Source organism: Anolis carolinensis, chromosome 5 (assembly GCF_035594765.1).
Source record: "Anolis carolinensis isolate JA03-04 chromosome 5, rAnoCar3.1.pri, whole genome shotgun sequence".
Taxonomy (NCBI): Eukaryota; Metazoa; Chordata; class Lepidosauria; order Squamata; family Dactyloidae; genus Anolis; species Anolis carolinensis.
In genome coordinates, this window is record NC_085845.1 from 46,332,343 (window position 1) to 46,349,810 (window position 17,468).

Consider the following 17,468-nt stretch of genomic DNA (forward strand, 5'->3'; position numbering starts at 1 on the left):
TTAACATTCTTGCACCTCTGCAGGTAGGTATAGACTAGCTTCTGCATCACAGCTCTTTCATCTTTTGAGAACATCCCTTCAGTGGCTGGTTGTGAAGCCCATACCTGATTATATAGAATTTCTCAATCCATACCAGGACTAGCAAAATACAGGACTTAAATTAGTTGATCTGAGCACATCTATTTCTTTGATGGCTACTCTTGTCTCCAGAAAGTAACAGAGATTGTAGCACTATTTCTGCCTTTCTCCAGATCCATATCAAAGACACACACAAGGAGTTCCCTTGACATCCTCATCCAAGGCCACTATGGCCATGGTGAAACTACATTTTGATCTCTGCTTTTCAGTGCCAGACAAAAATAGTATTTTCTAGGGAAAGGGAGAGGGTTGGTTATGGTTCTCCCTGCAATCTTGAATTTTGCCCTGCAATTTTCTAAATGCACTGTTCTGTTTTTAGTCAACAGGTGCAGTAAAACCAGTTTTAGCTGCATTATTATTATTGTATTGATTGTTTTAGTAGCTGACTACTCTTGAAAGAATAATTTCACAGGGCAGAGTGGAATGTAATATATATTTAACATCAGCAGTCAAAGGCCTTGTGGAAATAGCTTTCTCTATAGATTGCATTGTGATAGGGAGAAAAGATAATGTTTTGGTTCCAGACTGAGTTATGCTTTGTGTAGACCTAGTGAAATTAATGAGATTTGGCCATAATCCCTTAAATCCTGTGGATTTCATTGGGTCTGTTCTAAACATGATGTAAGCCTGGATCTAACCCAACTTCAAGAGTTCCAGCTTTACTTCAGTCTTCATGAGTAGAGATGCTAAACCAGTGAAGTAAGATTCAGGTTGCAATTCTGTGGACATCTGGAAGTAAGTGTGGTTGATCAGAGGGATTTAATTTCTGAGTTTACAAAGGCAGGAATGGCTGCATGGTTCTTATGTTTGCATGCATACCACTTCTTCCCTAAAAAAATAATTATATAAGACTCGCCACCATCCAGTAAGGGATAAAACACACTTTTGAATAGTGGTTCTGTATTATCTCTAAAGCATAGACTGCACAATATAATGTTGGAAATATTTCAGAAATAAAGCGAACTGACAAAGTTAAACTAGCAAACTTTAATGTTAACCTTCTAGCCATTGCTGAAGTTAAAAATAATCTTTCAGCTGTTGTCTCTTTGCTCCATTCATGGCCTTTGTAGTGCTATCATTGTATTAAGTGGAATTTTCTCATCAGCAACATTTAGGTTCACAAACTACAAAGTAGTTCAAAAGATGCTGAATGTGCTAAAAGCAATAATGTTTGCAATCATTTTATAAAACACTGTTTCGCAAATAAAACGACCAGGCAGCAAGTTCCTTTTCTTCTCCATGCCCACCCAGCAACTACCTTTTCCCCAGCTGCTGTGAAAACTGAACCATGGCTTTGGGACCCTGACAGGCAGTGTGTCCACTAAGAATTTTAGTTATGTAGTAACTGGATACTAGGAGGTTTCTGGCTTTGACCTCCTTGTTCCTAGAACGTAGTTATCATCGACCAAATATGTAATTATTATTGCACCCCTATACAGAACAATCTTCCTGTCTACTGTAAGTATGGTCTTGTGAACAAAGGCTGAAATCTTCTGATTTTTCTCTCTCTCCATCTCTTTCTAGTTCTTCCTCCGGTGCTTGTACCCAGGCACAGTGAATACAACCCACAGCACAGTCTTCTGGCTCAGTTTCGCAACCTTGGGCAAAATGAACCTCACATGCCGCACAATGCTACTTTTCCAGACTCTTTCCAGCAGCCCAACAGCCATCCATTTCCTCATTCACCCAACAGCAGCTACCCAAACTCCCCTGGAAGCAGTAGTGGCACTTATCCTCATTCGCCTGCCAGTTCGGACCCAGGAAGTCCTTTCCAGATGCCAGGTAAGCTTCCCCCTAAGAGATACTGGCCACAAGTTCTACTATGTTGAAAATTTTGGTCTACTCATAAAACTCAAGGCAACAACTGTTTGTGTGGATGTTTGCTTTTGGGGAGTTTAAAAATGACTCATGTGACTAAGAGGAGGTATGTGTCAATGAACAAAATAAACTAGACTAGTTCTGGAAGGAAGCCTAGCCTTGATTTTGTCCAGCATTACTCATTTCCTAGTTGATATGCTTTAATTTTTTATGACTGTTCCTTGCCTTCCATACCTGAAGCATATTTAATTTGGTGCAAACCAGCATTAGGTATTGTTTAGTGCTTGGGGAAGACAGCATAAGAAGAACATGACAAATGTATGCAAATATTGCCTGAAATCTTGTTCCTGCAGGATTCTGTTATTGGTTAAACACCTAAATTTGTAGACCACCTTCTGCTGATCATTTTCTCCAACCTTAGTCACAATTTTTGATTGACTTTTATCCCATTTGCTTCTGGTTGTCCCTTCAAGAGCAAACTGTAGCATGTTTCCTCAACCATAAAAGAATGATTTGTATGTTTGCCTTCTTGAAGAGTAAAGGGAGGCTCAATACAGAAAAATGAACAGTTGGAAATATAAGTGGCTTCCTTGGGTTATCAAGTGAGCAGAGACTATAGTTTGACTTGACACACCATTTTCTACTTAATGTGAATGTAAAAATAAGAAATAATCTCTGTGGGCTTTTTTTTTTTTTTTTACATTTAGCTGATACTCCTCCTCCTGCTTACCTACCTCCAGATGATCAAATGACACAGGATGGGACACAGCCAATGGACACCAACATGATGGCACCTTCAATTCCTCCAGAAGTAAACAGAGGAGGTGAAACTTTATTTCTCTCTTTATATATTATATCTATATATATAAAAATATATAAATTATATGTACAGTAGAGTCTCACTTATCCAAGCTAAACGGGCCGGCAGAAGATTGGATAAGCAAATATTTTGGATAATAAGGAGGGATTAAGGAAAAGCCTATTAAACATCAAATTAGGTTATGATTTTACAAATTAAGCACCAAAACATCATGTTATACAACAAATTTGACAGAAAAAGCAGTTCAATACGCAGTAATGTTATGTAATAATTACTGTATTTACGAATTTAGCACCAAAATATCACGATATATTGAAAACATTGACTACAAAAATGGCTTGGATAATCCAGAACCTTGAATAAGCGAGGCTTGGATAAGTGAGACTCTACTGTATATAGATAAACAAACCCTATTAATATGTGTGGTTGGTGAGAAAATATGATCCTGCACTAATATGGAGCACATAGCTGTGGATAATCTTCCCTCAGGTGCTCCTGGGAACAAGTCCTGAAAACCAGTATGCCAACCAAACTTATGTTGGCATTCTGTGGACACTCCAGTCCACAACTGCAAGCAGATGGCTCAGACAGGCACAATGTGCATATTATGTCATCAAGATTAGATATGCAGCCACCTGGATAACTTGGCTACTGCTCAGCCTTATGAGCAGCTTCAATAGATTTGATAAATAAGAGTGGGCAGTAACCTTTTGGCAGAGGTAACTTTTAATTCCTGCTATAAATCTCACTCTCAGTAGGAAACACTGTCTTATGCCAGCTTTGTTGATAGGTTTAGGTTATGTCGTTCTTGCAGCAGTAAGCAGATTTATGGATTTTTTATCTGACTCTTCTGTTCTGGAACTCTTGTATTCCTTAGGAATTCTCCCAGTGACTAGTATGTGTGTAGTTTGACTAAAAGGGTTTGCTTGGGTATTCTGGCTGCAATAAGTCAGTGTGAATTTGGTTCGGAAAACTGTCCAGGTATAGCAGGGCTAACCAAATACATAACCCATTCTTCCATGTTGGGTTATGCTTGAATTAGCTCCAGGTTGTATGGTATGGTTGTATAGTTGCAATGTGATATCTCAGGCAATGTGCTGTGAAGTGGGGTGTCTCAGGCTGGATCTACACTGCCCTATATCCCAGGATTTAATCCTAGATTATTTTCTTAACCCAGATTATCTGGCAATGTAGACTCATATAGTCCAGTTCAAAGCAGATAATCTGGGATCAGAACCTGGGATATAGGGCAGTGTAGATCCAGCCTCAGTCGATGCTCCCACAGTTTCATCTGTAAAGCATCCTGAAAAACCTGGGTCTGGGACCAGATTAAGCTTGTGGTATTTTAACAAATGGAAGTAGCAGCACTTTTTACTCCACTGATCCCTGTGCTCTTAATGGCAACCTCTCTGTGTCCTCCCTGTGGGTTTGGGGTTAGATATTTCCATCAGAGGGAAGCAAAGGCATGTACAGGACAGCTGAAGGAGGTTTCCCTTAGCACAGGAGTGGGAAAGCAGGATGCCTGACTGCTGGTAGCAAATGCAGCTATTCAGCACGGCAGAAGCTCCCTCCAGATCTTCTTCCCCCTGAATTTAATATCCTCCCTCCCCCTCTTTTATAGAGGGCAAAGCTATCGTAGTTTCCTTTATATTGACATTGTTTACCCCACACCTGTTTCCCTTGATTCTGTGAGCTGGCTTCTCTCCTCCCCTACCTCTGCCTGATACGTAGGGCTGCATTGTTTGTTTAATGGCCCTTTGGAAAGGTCTGCTGCAGTTCATGTTTACCAAGGGGCAGTCGCAGTAAACCTCAGTGCAAACGCTGTCTAGCTGCAGACGTTTAGAGGCCTGTTCTTTGTGAAGATTTGTTAGTCTTAAGAGATTTGACTTAACAAGCTGCATCCTGTCAGTGAAGTTGGGTAACTCCTATTGTTGGCTCATGCTGGGAAATGGAGAGACAAAACGCACCTGCTCGGCATGACTTAAGGCAAATGTGAGGAAGTTAGTATGAAATCTGTGTGAGAGAGATATGATTTCACTCGGCAGGAATGGCCAGCTGGCAGGATTTCTTCCTGAGTTTGAGAACTAGGGCAAAACTGCGTAGCTTTAATAGTTACTGGCATCTTGCTGCGAAGAGTGCACCCACTTACTAATAATCAAAGGCTCCCTTACAATGACTTGAAAGGATTAAGAACGCCACAGCTTGTTTGCATCAGCACTTCTTAGTATATCCCTGATAATAAGTGAACTGGACTTGGAGACAGTGGCTGGACGTAGATGCTGGCCACCCCACAGCTAATCCTCTTTTTTAGCTCATTCTGATGGTCTAAACCAGGGGTCCCCAAACTTTTTAAACAGGGGGCCAGTTCACAATCCTTTGGACTGTTGGAGGGCCAGACTATAGTTGGCCACCGAGCAATAATAATAATAATAATAACAACAATAACGACAATAATAATAAAGAGGGTTGGAAGAGACCCCTTGGGCCATTGAGTCCAATATCCTTCTGCCTTTGTGCACCGAAAGCACAAGCAAAGCACCCCTGAAAGATGGCCTCCCAGTCTCAATGTTAATAATAATAATAATAATAATGAGGGTTGGCCACTGAGCAATAATTAATAATAATAATAATAATAATAATAATAAAGAGGGTTGGAAGAGACCCCTTGGGCCATTGAGTCCAATATCCTTCTGCCTTTGTGCTCCAAAAGCACAAGCCAAGTACCCCTGACAGATGGCCACCCAGCCTCAATGTTAATAATAATAATAATAATAATAATAATAATAATAATAATAATAATAATAATAATTATAATAATATTAAGGGTTGTAAGAGACCCCTTGGGTCACTTACACCAACCCCGTTCTGCCCTTGTGCCGTGGGGGCCGGATAAATGGCTTTGATGGGCCGCATCCGGCCCCCGGGCCTTAGTTTGGGGACCCCTGGTCTAAACTGTACTTACGTCTATTGTTAATTATTTCTTTCCTCTAGCTCTTTATCTTGGATCAGACTTAAGTGTATTCTAAAGTATAGGGGCAGCACAGTATAGAAGCTGGTGCTGAGTTGGGAAGAGTTACCTTCTGAACAACAGAATCTTCCAGTTACCATTGGACAAGAGTGGCAAAATTCTAAACGTTACTATTGGATTATGACCTGTTAGGATCATAACCTATTGGGTAGAAGAATTTCAGAGGTGTTCCTTTAGTTTACTGGGTAATGGAAGATCACTGAGCACATAAATATCTTGTCTCTCAGTAGACAAATATTCAAGTAGACATCTGTAAAATGACTTGTTTGTTTTACTTATAAGTTCATGTATTTAAATATACCACTGCATTTCTTGTCAGGTTAAACTTTCAAACATTTCAGTTTGTATTTTTAACTTATAGTCTTTAACAGTCTCTTCAAAACTATATTGCTCTGTACAGCTCTCTTTCATAACAGTCTACTTCCAAGGGACTCAAGCCTCAACTGTCTTCTGACTCCTAACACTGGCTTCTATACTCAGACAGACTCAAGCCTCAAATGTCATCCTTTTAAACTGTATCCTAAACAGTGACTAAACCAGTCACATGGTCTGCAGCCCCTCCCACTGCTTTAAGTACATAGAGATAGGAAAACTGCAAACCAAATAAGACATTCACTTCAGGAAATAAACAGACACATTATAAAACAGACAAAACATTAAATAAAGGAGGCTTGAGAAGGTTACTATTTCCAACAGTTATAGTACAAAACCAATGTTTCAAGCTCTGGCTTTTTAATGCCAATCCACCACTATTTGACTTCTGGTCTACAGAACTTTTCCAGGAAATAAATTATAGTCATTGGGCACCAATATAGTGATCATCCCTGGCACATTGGGGGGAGGGGGATGGAAGAGCCAACTATTACATCAAAGAAAAAAATACAAAGACTAACTGTGGCTGGAACTTCAAGATTAGTAGAAATATACTGTGGTTGAGGAGGGAGGGAGGGAGGGAAAAATATAGGATGATTTGGAAGGCAAATGTTAAAGCAAAGTACTACTGTTGTGATTATGAATATAAAATCCAATAAATATATATATATAAAAACACAGTAAAAAAAAACATTATGGGTAAAGCCCTGCTAGTGCCTGATAGCAGATAGCTTTAAGAAGCACTGCCCTATAATACAGTAAAGAAGTCTGGGTCTTTTCTGCCTATGGTGAGGTGTTCTGTGGCATAATCATTGCCTTGACTCTTCTTCCAATTCCTTACTATAAATAGTATTGTTAATATATTTGATATCACATCTTTTTCTTCTTTCATCAGCTATTATTACAGTGTTCCATCACTACTTCGCAGTTCACTTTTTGTGTATTCACTGTTTTGCGGTTTTTCAATAAACTCTAAAAGACTATTATAAATCATAAAAAATTACAATTTACAGCCTAAAGAAGGGAGGAAGGAGAAGCCAAAGGGAGAGAAAAGGAGCCCAAGCTCAACGAGAGGAGAAGGAGGTGATTTATCAACACACGATTGGTTGATAAAGACTTAAAATAGTGTATAACTACTAAAGTAATGTATAAATATTAAAATAAATATAGTGTCCCTACTTCACAGATTTTAACTTATTTCAGGTGGTCCTGGAACCTAACCCCCGTGATAAGTGAGGGAACACTGTATATAATGATAATGGAGCTATATTAGGATTTCTTTCTATTTTAATGTTCATTATATCCTCTATTTCTCTAAATCCCTTTCCCCAAAAATTATTTACATATTTACAATGCCATCACATATGTATATATGTTCCCGCTTCTTGGCATCCTCTCCAGCAATTTTTGAGTGATTTTTATTTGTTTGCTATTTCTATTGGGGTTAGATACCACTTCCATGTGGAGCCCCCAGTGGCGCAGTGGTTACACCACTGAGCTGCTGAACTTGCTGGTCGAAAGGTTGGTGGTTCGAATCCAGGGAGAGCAGGGTGAGTTCCCGCTGTTAGCCCCAGCCTCTGCCAACCTAGGAGTGTGAAAACACATGCAAATGTGAATAGATCAATAGGTACCGCTTTGATGGGAAGGTAACGGCACCATGCAGTCTTGCCAGCCACATGACCTTGGAGGTGTCTTCGGGCAACGCCGGCTCTTCAGCTTAGAAATTAAGATGAGCATCAACCCCCAGAGTCGGACATGATTAGACATCATGTCAGGGGAAAACCTTTATCTTTACCTACTTGTCCTTAAATGTGCCCATATCTTATAGCAGGGACCCTTTTGAACAAAGCACTCCCTTTTTTTGTCCCAAGAGAATGTATACCTATTAAAAATAATAATAATGAAGTTTACATAAAAGCTGCCTGGAGTTGTTCTAGAGTGTGCATGTTTTTGTTCCTGGCATTTGTATTTCACCCAACTTCTAAGGGTCTTACAGTGGTTTAAGAAACTCTTTTATCCTTGCAGCGAGGGCAATAGATCTTGTAGCACAAATGACAATTCAAACACAGACCTCCCCCATTTGATACTGCTTAATCAGTATTAATATTACCACTTCCTTGCAACGCTTCAGGTATCACACTGATTGCCCAGATACCTGCTGCACTTCCTCTCGGCCTCCCCTCAGCATGGAAGTTTTCATTGTATTGCTAGCAAAGCTCCAAACGTATTAGATAATGGGGCATTGTGGTGGAACGACTTCTAATTAGCAGCTGCAGTGCCAGATTTCCAGCCCGCCTCCTTGGCTTCTTCAGTGATCTGAAGCCAAAGCCTACACACTGAAAATAAATAAATAAAACTTTAAAGCTCAGGAACTCATTAATTCCAGTGTCGCTGATTTCTGTTTTCCTTCTGTTGCAGATGTTCAGGCAGTTGCTTATGAAGAGCCGAAACACTGGTGCTCTATTGTCTACTATGAGCTCAACAACCGTGTTGGCGAAGCGTTTCATGCCTCTTCCACAAGCGTCTTGGTGGATGGCTTCACTGATCCTTCCAACAACAAGAATAGATTTTGCCTTGGGCTGCTCTCTAACGTTAATCGGAATTCCACCATTGAGAACACCAGGCGGCATATTGGCAAAGGTACTGCCGGGTTTGTTCCTATTTGAGAGGGAGTGGAAGAGAGGCGCCTTTTTGCCTTAAGGATTCATTGAGAGGCTGCGCACTCCAGTGTGCATACAAAGTTATCTCTTTGTAAACAGAGGACATTTGAATAACCTGTAGGAACAGGTTTGTACAAGGCAGCCTTCTCCAACCTGGTACTTTTCAGTTATGCTGGGCTACAACTCCAGATATGGCCATATGTACCCTATATTCTGGACTTAGGATACATCTACACTGTAGAATTAATGCAGTTCACACCACTTTAACTTCTATGGCTCCATGCTATGGAATCATGGGAGTTGTAGCTTGATGTGGTTTGAGCACTAATTGGCAGGGAAGATTAAAGACCTTGCAAAAAGATAACTCTCATGAGCCATGGCAGTTAAAGTGGTGTCAAACTGCATTAATTCTACAGTGTAGATGGCACCCGTAAGAGTCCAGCACATTAAGAGGAAATCAGTACAAGTCTTCAGGCTGGAATATTTCGTGAGCCTTCAAGTTGTTTCTGACATATGGCAACCTTAAGGTGATTTTCTTGTAAAGATTTGTTCCAAAGGCGTTTGCATTTGCTTTCCTTTAAGGCTGAGAGAATGTGAATGGTCTAAAATCACCAAGTGAGTTTCCATGGTTTAGCAGAGTGTTGATGCCTTTAGGAGACTAATAAATGCCCTCCCAGACGGGCCCTTTGTCCCAGGATCTGATCCCAGGTTTTCTATTTATTCCAGATTATCTGGTAGTGAGGACTCACATAATCCAGTTTAATGCAGAAAACCTAGAATCAGATCCTGGGATATAGGGCCTGTCTGGAAGGGCCTTTAGACACTTCCTAGTGCAGTCAAAAGAGTACTAATACAGTAGAGACTCAGTTAACCGGCACTCGTGGGGATGCATAGATGCTGGATAAACTTAGTTTCTGGTTGCTTGAGAGTTCTATTAAAATAGGTCTACTTAATACTATACCCCATAATATTCCATACCTTACACTCTGTATTGACTTGATATTAATATTGAAAGATGGTAATTTAAAGCAAGTTAAAACAAATGCAGACGTAATGTAACACAGTTTTACTGTATTATAAAAATAGCTTTTTATTTAAAGTATGATTTCTTCAATTTTTGCCAGTTGCTTGAGAGTTCTTGTTGCTTGAGTTCTGGTTAACTGAGGGTCTATAGTATAGCTTTCAAAATAGTAAAACAAGGGATGTTTGTCTGCCTGCCTGCTGAATTCAGGAGTGGGCAGTGCTATTATAGAACTAAGCTAAATTAAAACATTGAACACATACACTCAAATATTCAATTCTGAAACATATGCTTTGTTTTGTTTGAATTTCCCAAACAATATAAATGAATACATGCTGCCTCTTTTTATTTATTTATTTATTTATTACTATTATTTATACCCCGCCCTTCTCTCCCAAGGGGACTCAGGGTGGCTTACAAGTGGCAATTAATGCCGTTACACTTTTAAAAGGACTAAGTAAGTTACCTGGCTTTCTATATGACTGGTATTTCCAGAAACATGGTCTGCTTGCTGTTTATATTTTTTCTTAATGGAGATGCATTTGGATTTCAAGTTAGCTGGAAGAAAAATTATATTAAATTTTCCCACCTGTTTGTGACAGAAAATTATTTTTTTATCTTGGTAGTGTATATTGAAAACAGACAATATTTCACAGTGCTTCTCAAATTAACTATAACTGTTTTCCTTTGAAAATGTTTTACCATGCCTTTGTATATAATGAGACTTAAGCATACAAGGGGTTTGGGTATTTCCCTTCTTCTCCAGCTAGTAGGGCCAGTGGGAGACGTAGTACAAAAAACCAACTTCTCCAAGATCTTGAGGTGTTTCCCATTTTATCACAGTAATCCCTTGCGGGAGAGCAGGCAGGTTGAGAGTGACTCATTCGGGAGATTTTTAATCACAGGTTCAGAGAAAACTGAACTCTGATCTCCTAGTTCATTGTTGCAACTGTTATACTACTATGATTCTGATTTCACAACTGAGATTTCTAAAGGAAACCTCAGGGCAAAGTCCTTTAGAGGCAGGCAGTGGTTATGGAAAACTGCTGGTTTCTTTAATTGAGTCAATGTCACAGTTTCGGTTCATAAGGCTTTTAGGATATGGAGCACATAGGAAGTTCCTGTTTTCTTATTAGTGGTCTGATAAGAAAATGGGGGAATACCAGACATGAATCAATTAAGGTCTCCCAACCAAGGATTTCCCCAGGCAGGAAGCAGCCAGGCTTTGACGCTGCCAGGCTATTCAATGCTAATCAGGGTGGTCAACTGCACCATTCACATTTGCCTCAAACAGAAACAAAGAGTTTTTCCCCAACCTGGACATTCCACAGATATATAAACCCCACTTGCCTAGTTTCCAACAGACCTCACAAACCCGGAGGATACTTGCCATAGATGTAGGTGAAACATCAGGAGAGAATACTTCTGAAACATCGCCATACAGCCCAAAAAAGTCACATCAACCCAGTCTGATAAGACCTCATAACTTTAAACTTACTTGTCAAAATTCCATATGTCACTTGGTTGATTTTATGATTCTGCTAAAAATACATATTTAGGCTTCTTATTTCTAGGAAATAAGCACTAAACTGAACCTTGAAACCTAAACCAATAAACACTAAACACGAAACACTTTACTGAAACACAAAAGAGCTCTGGTTCTCCAAGCATACAGAATTTCTCCTACCTATGAAAGGATTTAGATAGAAACTAAAAACTGAACCATATAAAATGAAATTGAACTATATAAAATTATTATCTAATGCAGTCATAAATAAATTGATGATTCCACAAGGTTATATGGAGAGTTGCTATTACTATTTTACCTCCAGGTTTTTTTGGCTGCTGTGGGGTTCAAACTGGGTACAGGTCGGCCCAGAACTTGGGGATCGATGTTTAGTAAAAAAAAAAATGATTTATGCACAAGGGCTTGCATTGTGAGAAGATGGAAATTTAAACCTTAATTTTTAGAAAGAGCATCCTTCAAATCCATTATAGACTTTAATGCATTTGTTATAATCAAAATATGAAAAGGATGATCCTGTAGTTACTTCCTTAGTTCAGATACATAGTATTTAATTGCACTTGAGAAGTAATTATTCATACTGAACTGCTCTTTGAAACATTTGCTCAGAAGCCCCTCAGTTTCAGCATGAATCTAACTAGTCTTTTGTCTCTTGTAGGAGTTCACCTGTATTACGTTGGTGGAGAAGTCTATGCAGAGTGCCTTAGTGACAGTAGTATATTTGTGCAAAGTCGAAACTGCAATTACCACCATAGTTTCCACCCAACCACGGTTTGCAAAATTCCAAGTGGCTGCAGTTTGAAGATTTTCAATAACCAAGAGTTTGCTCAGCTTCTGGCTCAGTCAGTGAATCATGGCTTTGAAACAGTGTACGAACTCACTAAGATGTGCACTATCCGGATGAGTTTTGTAAAGGTAAGCTGTGTGGACATCAGGGAGAGACCTTTGATAGCTTGTGAAACAGAAAGCCTGGTTTCTTGAATTAATAGTATACAGTATTCCCTCACTTATCACAGGGGTTACGTTCCAGGACAACCCGCGAAAAGTGAAAATCCGCAAAGTAGGGATACTATATTTGTGTTGCTTACAGTCTCATTGGCAAGTAGAGTCTCTGTCTGCCGCTGCCTTGTGAGGTGAAAACAAAGCTGCTTCAGCCTCCTATTATCTCCCTTCGGCTCCTTCCTTCCTTCCTTAGGCTTCTCCTTAGGAAGGAAGTAGAAAGAGGGATTTATAATATTTTAAGATTTATACTATTATTTTAGTGATTATTAAAAAAAACGCAAATCAGCAAAAAGCAAACCGCGAAGTAGCGAGGGAACCACTGTATATCATTTCTAGCTCTCCATCAAGATTGAAATAGTAGTTATTCTACAATTATTTCATAGAACTATTAGTTAAAATAAAGAAATTCTGTGTCTTGTCGAAGGCTTTTGTGGCTGAAATCACTGGGTTACTGTGAGTTTTACGGGCTGTATGACCTTGTTCCAGAAGCTCTGAGGATGGCTGCCATAGATGTGGATGAAATGTCTAGAGAAAATGCTTCTGGAACATAGCCATACAGCCCAAAAAATCTCACAACAACCTGGAGGACTTCTCTCTTACACACTTCCCTAAATTTACATATGTCCACCAAGTGTTGTAGTAGTTAATAAATTATTTCACATGGAAGTTACAGGGTAGTGGTTGAAAGGTACTGCCTTTCTGTTTGGGCCTATATTATGCAAACTCTCCTCATGACACCCAATTATTACAATTATTACGATTTGAAAATACTGTGCTTTGACTCATCACAGAAGGCTGACTCCTCCCAATCCATTTGAATGTCCCCCTATTTTTTCTTTTTCTTTTTTAATATTTCACAGTGACCTAGCCTGGAAGTCTCAAACAACTGTTCTCACGAGATTTTAGCTGACGGAATGCTTACTGATTTTGATCACATGTAAAAATAATAATATTTAATCTTTATTTATACCCCACCAACATCTCCGTGGGAGTCCCCAGTGGCGCAGTAGGTTATACCACTGAGCTGCTGAACTTGCTGAACGAAAGGTTGGCAGTTTGAATCCAGGGAGCAGTGTGAGCTTCTGCTGTTAGCCCCAGCTTCTGCCAACCTAGCAGTTCAAAAACATGCAAATGAGTAGATCAATAAGTACTGCTCCGGCGGGAAGGTAACGGCACTCCCTGCAGTCATGCCTGCCACATGGCATCTCTTCAGCTTAGAAATGGAAATGAACACCAAACCCCAGAGTCGGACATGACTAGACTTAATGTCGGGAAAACCTTTACCTTTACCTACCATCTCCCTGAAGGGACTCGGGGCAGCTCACAGAAGCACTCCCAAGTGTTGCATATAAACAACAATACATAAGTATATACATAGTGACAATACATATAAAATCCCAGCTAATAACATTGTAAAAATTATAACATTTCCTAAAATGCAGTAGAACCTGTGAGTAAAGCTGGCTATCTGCAGTAACAATCAAAGTGCAAAGTGAGACAAAGAACAGTGCCTCAGCAACGTATAAAAATCTAGTAAATAAAAAATAAGAATAGAATCCTGTGTGCATTTCTGTGACGCTTTGCAGACACATTCCAAGGGATTTCTGACAATTGGAGAAATGTCATTTGATAGGACCCATTTGGAATCGGTTTCAACGAATCTTGGAAATGGAATATATCTCTATGTGATAGAGGTCAAAAATGTTGTAATCTTTCAAATTCCTTTCTTTGTAGGGTTGGGGAGCAGAGTATCACCGGCAGGATGTCACAAGCACGCCATGTTGGATTGAGATTCACTTGCACGGACCCCTCCAATGGCTGGATAAAGTTCTCACGCAGATGGGCTCCCCTCACAACCCAATCTCTTCTGTATCTTAAAAGGATCCGGAGCAACTAGACTTCAGACACTATTGAGCCTTGCATGTACTTGAAGGATGTATGAGTCAGACACATGTACAAAACTGGCAGCAGCCTTTATTATACTTGACTTCTGTGACCAACTGTTAGATCAGGAGGGAAAAAAGCCGCTACTAAGTTGTTGGTATTAAGACTCTTAGTTTACATAGTAGTTTATCTCTTGCAGGGCAGTGTGTAATAGCTAGGGATGACCAAGTCAGTTGAATCAGAAGGACATTGTTCTCAAACAATCTAATCTAGCAAAAAAAAAAAAAAAGACCCCACTCTAGAGCTTCCATTGTGTTTTGTGTCCTGGAATGAGTGCCAAAAAGTTGCTGGTTACTCTCTCTTTTTCCAAACTAGTTTTTCAAGAGATTGGAAAGCTATTGGTTTTGGTAATAGTTGCTCTCCTCTGAAAAAAATTAAAGCTTCAGTGTAATTTTATGAAATTGTGTACTGACCATACTGCTGCAAGAATTTTTAGGTATGCTCTTTGCTAAATGTATGTACAGTGTATTTGGATATTAGAGATGGACTAGCCTAAGGACATTAGATAGTTCAGGGGTGGGAGGGAAGGGGAAGAGGACAAGGGCAGGTAGAACTATATTGTAAACATAGCTTGTGAAACAAGTCCAAGTCTTGCTGTGTGCATTTCATTTTTCTAGTGGCTTCACCTTAATACTGATATTTCTGCCCATCCACAGCTTCACACAGCGAGTTGGGTCAATCAATGCTTTTGTCATGTACTACAAGGTCTGTATATTTCAAGACAAACTGTACAGCCTTTTTAAGATGGGGCAGTTTTGCGCAGTCCACATAACGGAAATAGCTGTTTCATTTTGTAAGAGCTTTGTGTTTTGCCAATGTAGCAGATGTTAGCACATATTGGGAGGACTTAAACAAACCTATTCAAGTGTTTCAGACTTAAGGTTAATTTTTTACCATTTTAAATTGTTTTCTTTCTGCTAATGTTTTTATATTCATTCAAGCTGTAGTACTTTTTCCAGTATTTTTTATTCCAACACTTAGTGGTTCATCTCTACTGAAATTCAAATAAACTTATTGCTTACTTTGATTAAAACCATGTCTTGTGCATTTATTATCAAGCTACAAAACAGTTCTAAATGAATAACAGTTTATTGGGAGGGAAAAGAGGGAACTGTCAGTATGGAAGAGCAAGTGACACTCTTATATCGAATTATAAAATTATCTTAGGTGCTTTGTTTTTAATATTCTCAAGCATACAAAGTCCCCTTCTACACTGCCATATAATCCAGTTCAAAGCAGATAATCTGGATTTTTATAGCAGCGTAAAAGTGGCCCAGAAATAGTTTTCAAATATTTCTCAAGGTAACTGTGATCCCTTTCCAATACCATATTGCTAATATTTATATTCACTAGTTACTTGAAAATCAGAGTATGTATTTGCTTGTTAGCATACAATCGGCCACTGCCAGAAGGGACAGAGTTTCATCTATGTTGACAATTGTGCCATCACCACTCAAGCAGGGAGCTTTGAAATGGTTGAACAGAAGATCTCCAAATCTCTAGGTGCTCTTACTGCTTATTACAGGGAAACCATCTGATTCCTAATCTATCTAAAGCGCAGACATGTGCTTTTCACCTTAAGAACAGTCATGCATGTCGAGCTCTGAGGATTACTTGGGAAAGAATACAACTGAAGCATTGCAGCACACCAAAATACCTGGGTATTACTCTGGACCATGCTCTGACTTACAAGAAGCACTGCTTGAATATCAAGCAAAAGGTGCTAGAAATAATATCACACAAAAGCTGACTGGCACAACCTGGGGATGGTAACCAGATGCAGTGAAGACATCTGCCCTTGTGCTTTGCTACTTTGCTGCTGAATACACGTATGCCCAGTGTGGAATACATCTCAACACGTTAAAACAGTGGATGTGGCCCTTATAATGAGACATGCTGCATTATCACAGGATGTCTACGCCCCACACCGCTACAGAAATACTGCTTAGCTGGTATTGTACCACCTGCAAAGGCATTGACATCTCCAGCCCATTCACTGTTTGGATATCAGCCAGCAAACCAACGCCTTAAACAAGAAATAGCTTTCTACAATCTACAGATATACTCACAGGAACACCTCAGCAAGCGAGAGTCCAAAAGTGGCAGGTTAAAACCCGGGACCTCCATCAGTAGCTGATACTGGATGAGAGACTCCCACCTGGGCACACAGAAGACTGGGCAACCTGGAAGGCGCTGAACAGACTGTGCTCTGGCACCACGAGGTGCAAATAAATGAAAACATTTCTAAACAGACATGCAGAGGATTGCAGATTGCAAAAGACGTGGAGATGTAACCAAATGCCATTAAATTAACTGGTTATAGTTCAGCACTGGGGTGTAAACTAGATATAATGCTGTCATTTGGAGTACTATCCTATGCACGCTTACTTGGCAGTATTGGGATTTGAATGCTGGGTTTAGATAGATGAGCGAAGCTTAACTAAAACGAGAGGGAAAATGTTAAGAGGAAATGTAATAAATTGTCACAGATGGATTGATGGCATATAATGCACATCCTGAATGAATTAGATGGCCTTTGGGGTCCCTTCCAATTCTATGAATCAGTTATTATATGATCTACACCCAAAAAAGCCACGTCATAATTCAGGATATGGGACCAGCATTATTGTTATTACTATTTTGATTTATACTTGGCTTTCAGCCCTGGTGGCGCATCAGGTTAAATTGCTGAGCTGCTGAATCTGCTGACCAAAAGGTCGGAGGTTCGAATCCGGGGAGCGGGGTGAGCTCCCGCTATTAGCCACAGCTTTTGCCAACCTAGCAGTTCAAAAACATGCAAATGTGAGTAGATCAATAGGTGGGAAGTTAATGGCGCTCCACGCAGTCATGCCGGCCACAGGTGTCTACAGACAACGCTGGCTCTTCAGCTTAGAAATGGAGATGAACACAAAGCCCAGAGTCGGACACGACTAGACTTGGGTAAAGGCATAGGTTTCCCTTGACATTAAATCTAGTTGTGTCCGACTCAGGATTGGTGCTTATCTCCATTTCTAAGCCGAAGAGCCAGCATTGTCTGTAGACACCTCCAAGGTTGTGGAGCGCCGTTACCTTTCCGCCAAAGTGGTACCTATTGATCTACTCACATGTTCCATGTTTTCGAACTGCTAAGTTGGCAGAAG

At 39.9% G+C, this 17,468-nt stretch overlaps 1 protein-coding gene across 1 annotated transcript in view; it reads left to right on the forward strand.

Annotated features, from left to right (window-relative positions):
- Positions 1-15,361, forward strand: part of smad1 (SMAD family member 1) — a 58,519-nt gene extending 43,158 nt beyond the window's left edge. The window contains exons 3-7 of the mRNA XM_003221677.4: positions 1,663-1,920; positions 2,664-2,780; positions 8,595-8,816; positions 12,041-12,297; positions 14,119-15,361. Of these exons, the coding sequence (XP_003221725.1) occupies positions 1,663-1,920; positions 2,664-2,780; positions 8,595-8,816; positions 12,041-12,297; positions 14,119-14,262 (998 nt within the window). The 3' untranslated portion in view covers positions 14,263-15,361. The remainder of the gene's footprint in view (positions 1-1,662; positions 1,921-2,663; positions 2,781-8,594; positions 8,817-12,040; positions 12,298-14,118) is intronic.
- Positions 15,362-17,468: the final 2,107 nt, after the last annotated feature.